The sequence below is a fragment of the Erpetoichthys calabaricus genome, chromosome 11, assembly GCF_900747795.2.
Source record: "Erpetoichthys calabaricus chromosome 11, fErpCal1.3, whole genome shotgun sequence".
Lineage (NCBI taxonomy): Eukaryota > Metazoa > Chordata > Cladistia > Polypteriformes > Polypteridae > Erpetoichthys > Erpetoichthys calabaricus.
Window position 1 is genome coordinate 11,032,266 of NC_041404.2, and position 7,163 is coordinate 11,039,428.

General features: G+C 39.3%; 1 protein-coding gene across 1 annotated transcript in view; it reads right to left on the reverse strand.

Moving 5' to 3' along the window:
* Positions 1-6,771, reverse strand: part of LOC114660155 (loricrin-like) — a 33,075-nt gene extending 26,304 nt beyond the window's left edge. The window contains exons 1-2 of the mRNA XM_028812658.2: positions 6,605-6,771; positions 1,144-2,130 (exon numbers count right to left, since the gene is read on the reverse strand). Of these exons, the coding sequence (XP_028668491.1) occupies positions 1,144-2,130; positions 6,605-6,644 (1,027 nt within the window). The 5' untranslated portion in view covers positions 6,645-6,771. The remainder of the gene's footprint in view (positions 1-1,143; positions 2,131-6,604) is intronic.
* Between the last annotated feature and the right edge of the window lie 392 nt (positions 6,772-7,163).

The window sequence follows — 7,163 nt, forward strand, 5'->3', positions numbered from 1 at the left end:
GAGATAAAACAACAATAATTATAGCATTCTTATTAATAAGCTTTCCTAAATAGAAAAGTAACTGTTTTTTAAAACAGCCCACAATCTGCTGTGTTCTTAAGCTTTCTGGTAGGGCATTCCAGAGCCATAGAGCAGTGGCTGCAAAGGCTCAGTCTCCCATTGTATGAATTTTGGTCACAGGGGGGCGAAGGCAGTAGGTATTTGTAAAACGGAGGTTTCTTGTAGTGGATTGTAATAAATAGAGTTCTTTAAGATATTGTGGAGCTTATAACTGTATGCTGTTCCTTATTAGTCTCCCAGGCATTTTGATAATCCTTGGTGCCTGAAAAATATATTTAGTTTTCATCCCAGATAAATGTTCAATGTAGATGAACAGAAAACTTCAATGGAAATGGGTAAAGCAAGTCTATTGAAAACTGCCCTGTATGCATTTTAGGATCTGAATTAGCCTACTACTGACTTTAATCAGTTAGTTAGTTTGAAGTGATAGATGAAATGACATTGAAGATTAAAGCAAATAGATATGTATAAAGAAGAAAAATAAATTAATCTCACAATGGAAAAATTGTGTTCTCTTTGGACTTAGCATTTTAATAAATCTGAGCTTTCATCCTAATAATGGTAATAGTATGAATGTAAAGAAAAAAATGACTTTATTAAAATCATCAAGGGACAAAGAACTTCTTTCATGCTGTCTACCAAAACCACTTTAGAACGGTAAAGGATATTTGTCATACATCAGAGCCATTAGTTAAGATTTGGAATAAGACTATTATGTAAACCACAAAATTATGGTGGAAAATATTCGTTCTTAAAGCTTCCTTTTTAGCTGAACAGTGTAATGAACAGACCCAGCCCATAGCAATAAAGCACTCAGTCATAAGCACCTAAGCCAAAATGAGCATCCATTAGTGCTCATCGTACAAAGAAAAAACAAAATCCCCTCAACCTCAGCTTATTTTTATAAACTGGATTTTAAAGTTTTTACTACTGTTTAATGACAGCAACGGTCATAACAAAGTTTGGAAAAGACCTCTACTCTGTATCTGCTAATAGTGCATGTGTACTTTGCGCTGAGATTTTTCTAACTGCTGAAGTGAGGTCTGTTTTCAGGATGATAGCATTCAGTGAAAATATACTTACGTTGGGTGCAGCACTGACGGCTTGCAGGGCCAGAACAAAGCCCTTTCATGTAGAACCCACTACAAGATGTGGAAACATCTTGGCAGTACCCTCCTTGCTGTGTACACTTGACATCGCCCCCTTGGGTGCAGCACTGGCGACTGGCAGGGCCAGAACAAAGCCCTTTCATGTAGGACCCACTACAAGATGTGGAAACATCCTGGCAGCGCCCTCCTTGCTGTGTACACTTGACATCGCCCCCTTGACTGCAGCACTGACGGCTTGCAGGGCCAGAACAAAGTCCTTTCATGTAGGACCCACTACAAGGTGAAGAAATATCTTGACAGTACCCTCCTTGCTGTGTACACTTGACATCGCCCCCTTGGGTGCAGCACTGGCGACTGGCAGGGCCAGAACAAAACCCTTTCATGTAGGACCCACTACAAGATGTGGAAACATCCTGGCAGCGCCCTCCTTGCTGTGTACACTTGACATCGGCCCCTTGGGTGCAGCACTGACGGCTTGCAGGGCCAGAACAAAGTCCTTTCATGTAGGACCCACTACAAGGTGAAGAAACATCTTGGCAGTACCCTCCTTGCTGTGTACACTTGATATCTCCCCCTTGGGTGCAGCACTGGCGACTGGCAGGGCCAGAACAAAGTCCTTTCATGTAGGAGCCACTACAAGGTGAAGAAACATCTTGGCAGTACCCTCCTTGCTGTGTACACTTCACATCGCCCCCCTGGGTGCAGCACTGGCGACTGGCAGGGCCAGAACAAAGTCCTTTCATGTAGGACCCACTACAAGGTGAAGAAACATCTTGGCAGTATCCTCCTTGCTGTGTACACTTGACATCGCCCCCCTGAGTGCAGCACTGGCGACTGGCAGGTCCGGAACAAAGTCCTTTCATGTAGGACCCACTACAAGGTGAAGAAACATCTTGGCAGTACCCTCCTTGCTGTGTACACTGGGCATCACTCTGGGACCAAGAGGATTCAATGCCGAAAGCTAAACAGAATTAAAAATATTATAACTGAAATTACACATTTCTTCAGAGAATGCAAAAAACTTTGTGAGACTGATCTTTTGAGACAAGTAAATTAATAAATAAATATGACCACATTTGAACAATCAAATAAACAGAACAATACACTAATGGGCAAATGAGCAAGTAGCTAAGGCTCAGTCACAGCTATATTCTTAACGTGATAGAAGTTTCCAGAATTGTTGTTTACTTTGGCGGTATTGGCTACATTATCTTATGTAAATTTAAATGTATTTGTAATATATTGCCTGGCATGATATGGCCCTAAAAAGTAATGGCCTAATAGGAAACAGTTCTCTTCAGTGCTTAAATGCCTACTGATCTTTTGTCCAACTAGGAGTCTCCAATGCTCGTGATCAAGGTACCTGTTCGAAGTCCAAATGATGAACAGCTGTTGGACTCCTTTGTGTTAGTTGTGGATTGTTTACTGCTGACAACATTTCCCAAATCAAGTCATGATTCTTTGTGTTGTGTTGTATTAATTTCATAATTTTAACAAATTTATTAATTATACTTCTTATTATTAAGGTCCTGGCCTAATGTTCTGCAAAAATTATTCCTGGAATGGTCAGAAGTGACCCAGGAATGGTAATAAAGCCTAAGATCATAGCTGAGAATATGCTAAATAATGTGTCAAAAGGGGTGATGCTGCGAAGGTTCACTAGTGGGAGGAAGAGGCCAATGTTGAGGTTTGAAACTACAGGTGAGACAGGGTGTTCAGTAACCTGTGTAGGTTGTAGGGGAGGTAGGCTTTAGGGGTTTGCTTTCCCTTCTGTAATAAATTCACCATTTGTTGTATTTATGGGATACTTGTCATTATGCTACATGTGAAGAGATGTTTCGATGGTACTCCAACTTTTGATATTCTTCTTTTAAAAAATATACAGTATATGTGTATAAAGTATATGTATTCAAGTTCAGGTCAGTTTGGAACGGGAACAGCTGAAGCAAGGCACTAACACGTTTAAATGCAATAGCACTGTACAACACCCTGTTATATTATAATATAATTTTATTTGAATGCTAATAGTGCTTTTACTTTAAAATATTAAAGTACATCCCAGAAAAATATAATTTCCCACTTGTGTCATGTAGTGCCTACATTTTTGACATTTGTTATAAAGAATGTTTTTTCCTGGCGTGCAGGATCATTTGGTTACATTATTAGTTAAGAAAGTTTTTATTATTGTTTCACCATAAAGATAACATTTATGTCATAATGCAGGAGTACGTAGTGATGCAATGAAATACAAACATTTCACTGTTGTTAGTTCTTTTTGTGTTATCGGGTAATATCTAAAACTAATATTTACTTTGATAAAAGAATAACAACTAGTTGGCTGCATGCTGATTACCTAAAAATACTTTGGGAAACCATTCCTTCTTATTTAAAACAAACAAAAACAGAATTTTAATTACAGTTATTTGCAGAATAAGAGTGAATAGATAGCAAATTACTAAGATTCTGGTTACTTTAGATATGTGTGATTCTTACAATCCTTGAACATGACCAATTACATTTCAGTACCCTCAAGCCATCATCACTCCCCTTGTAAAGCTGGCTTAATAGCCAATTACTCTCCATCTCCTACATCATAACTTCTTTTAGTGAAAGTTTCCTGGAACAAAAGGCAAATGGACAAACAGTGTTGGTTTTGGCTTTACTTTTGGGAAAGCACAACTCAAACTCCAGGTTGGAGGCATCTACCTCAATGTTATGTTTCAGCCACAATTTCTTCTCTGGCTCAAGTGTGCTTTCTGATTATGTTTTTTTTCATCATTTAAATGTTGTTTTGTAAATACTGTTGGTTTTGTTTTTGTTTTAGCTTTTTGATTTAATGAATATCACTTTGTGTATTGATGATTTGGAGTTTCAAAGGATACCAAAGTAGCTGTTGCAGAGGTGCTCTATCATCTTGAGCTAGAAGAAGATAGCAACTCATTAATCAGCCATTAGATGCCTCCAAAATTTTAAATGTTTGGAGCTTCTGAAGAATTAAGGCAGCTACTATAGCTGAACAAACTACACGTTTTGCTTTCTTGTACAAAGTAGAACAGGAATCACTGTGAATAATTAAAACCAAGTGTATAAACACCTATACATAAAGAAATTGGTTTAAGGTCAATAGTTTGTAATAGTTAAAGAAGCTAAACTACAGGAGAAAGAGAGAGCATTATCTCTAGCAATATACTGTAGAAAAGATGCATGCACAGTTTAACCAAAGACCATGAAAAGCTGGATGAACACGCACAGGCTGTTTAATTCTTTGCATTGCTTATATTTCCTCTTATTAGGAGGTTAGGAGCACGCACTGATACAGCGCATTACTGCACCCACCACACGACAAACCAACTCAGGATCCATATTAGGACCCGAGTGCAGCCATGCAACGGGTGACACCTCAGCACCACACTAGTTAAAATGGAATGGAACCAGTGTGAGGTTTTCTATAGTGGCTGGAGTGCCAATTCTGCCATCAACCCCCAGGTTTTTCCCTGCAGGTTGGAGGACCTACATGCAGGGTTGGATGCAGATTAGCGTCATACCCAGGACGGAGCAATTACAGATTAAGGGCCTTGGCTCAAGTTGGTGTTGGTTAATCTTTAACTGAAAGCTAAAAAAACAGTGTCTCTTTGTTTGATTACTGTTAGTGTGGCAGAGAAGGTAAATTGGCCATTCCCTGTGTAACTGTGGTTCCCTAAAGGCACGAGAGGATGATCTGCTAAATCCCTCTATTGGTGGTAAACTGGATAAAAGTAAAGGAGTGGAAGTAATAGACAGCTCCGTTGAACAAGTAGCTTGCCGTAAGAGGTCTCTAGGGTTGAATATGTGGGGTAAAATATGGACAGTGAGACAGGTACGAGGTTATAGGTAACAGCTTTATAGCAGGTTCTGACATTTCTTCCTTTTCCTCATTAAGAGAAGAACCAATAGGTTAGATGATGGTACTTTTCATATTAGGTGTGCATAATCTAATATCACAATAAAGCAGATGACCTAGAATAAAAATTTAATCTAGATAAAAGTCTAGATGTATAAAAAGTGATATTTGAAAACTGCTAAAATGTACTGTAGTAAGACATTTTATTCAGCAATTCAGTCTCTAGAATGATCAAGTTTGTTCCTGGGGTGGCGCAGTGGTAGCGCTGCTGCCTCGCAGTTAGGAGACCCGGGTTCGCTTCCCAGGTCCTCCCTGTGTGGAGTTTGCATGTTCTCCCCGTGTCTGCGTGGGTTTCCTCCGGGCGCTCCGGTTTCCTCCCACAGTCCAAAGACATGCAGGTTAGGTGGATTGGCGATTCTAAATTGGTCCTAGTGTGTGCTTGGTGTTTGTGTGTGTCCTGCTGTGGGTTGGTTCCTGTGTTGGCTGGGATTGGCTCCAGCAGACCCCCGTGACCCTGTGTTCGGATTAGTGGGTTAGAAAATGGATGGGTATTGTTTCCTTTTTTCACATTCTCTCCATCTCTGTGTGGGTTTTTCTTTTGAGTGTTCTGCTTTTTCTCTTCATTTAAAAACTTAACGTTATAACAGCACACAGTTTAGTCAAACAAATACAACAATGTAATTCAAATTAAAAAAAAACAAAAGAAAAATAGTAGTGGAACCAACGTTCTGCAAGCAATTTTAGATTGTCCCTTTGTGAGTGTGGGAATGCGTAAATGTGCCCTGAGATAGACTAGCACTCTGTCTATGGCTAATTTCTTCTTTGTGAAGCTTGCTGGAAGGCTAAGCCATGGCCACTGCCATCCTTAAATTGGAAAAAGTGGGGTTTATGAGATAATTGTTAAACTTGTTATTTTATCCAATATAAAATGTAATTTTCTAAAAGAAGGAGATGGGGGAATTAACCAAATGAAAATTTTCTCTATTAAGCCTGGTATTGCTCCTGACCTGAACTGGCTCCCTGGAAAAACTACAAGTTAAACCTTTTTAATGATGGAGACTGCAGACTGAAGTTAATTAGAAGTGTGCTTGAATGAAAAAGGAGTGTTAACCTTATTTTAAGTTTGCAAAAGGAAGTCAGTGATGCAATTCTGGGGTAGTATGCACAAGAGAAGGTTTCCCTGGGGTGAACTGTCAAAGCTCTTACTAGTTTACTTTTACAACACTCACTCGGTCAGAATTTTGTATAATAACAATGTGAAACCTAAAGAAGAGGAACAGCAAATAGGTAGGAGGCAGCAAAAATAAATAACACCAGAAACACCAGACAAATGTTCACAAACACTTGGAAGAAATTATATAGTGTGGAAAAGAACAGGTAACTAGAATATTTTCTTCTGATCACACTAGAGGTGTTTCTTAAATGTTTTTCTCATTCAAAGCTACAAATTTATTCAGTATTTTAGAATAAAAATATTTAAATGAATTCTAAATGGGCACATAAAAGACTGATAAGTAGACACAAAAATGGAGAAAAAGGCAATGTGAGCACTTACCAAGAATCAAGGTGGCAACTACAATGCTGGCTCGCTGCATGTTGCTCGCTTTTTTCTTTTTTTTCAGTGATAAGTTTGGTGCCTTTTCACAGCCGAGTTCTTACAGGTCTCCACTAGAAGGGCATTTATGTAAATCTGTATAGGAAGGTGTGGCTGATTTGATTCGGAAAGCTTTCTCCTTCCTTTGTAAATGTGAGTCACCGCCTTTAATGCCCTTTAAGGAAGTGAATGGCTCTTAATGCTGTCCCCTCCTCAAATCCGTCCCATGAAACAAAGAGAGAGTTGAAGTCAAAGGCTGTCTTTTTAGGCATCTCCTAAAATAAAAAGTGCAATTGGGGGTTCCTTTTAACTTATGTGGTTTGAAGGGAAATGAATGCTAATAATGCCTTCATTCTCCCTGCACCCTTGTGGTTATGCCTGTTCAATCCATAAATGGTTAGGCTGATGGGGTCTATACATTGGCCCTCCATGACTGAGAAAGCACTGCATTAATTTGCACCACATCTGGACTGGTGCCCCATCTAAGGTTGTTTTTTCTTTGTGTCACATGTTGGTGGGA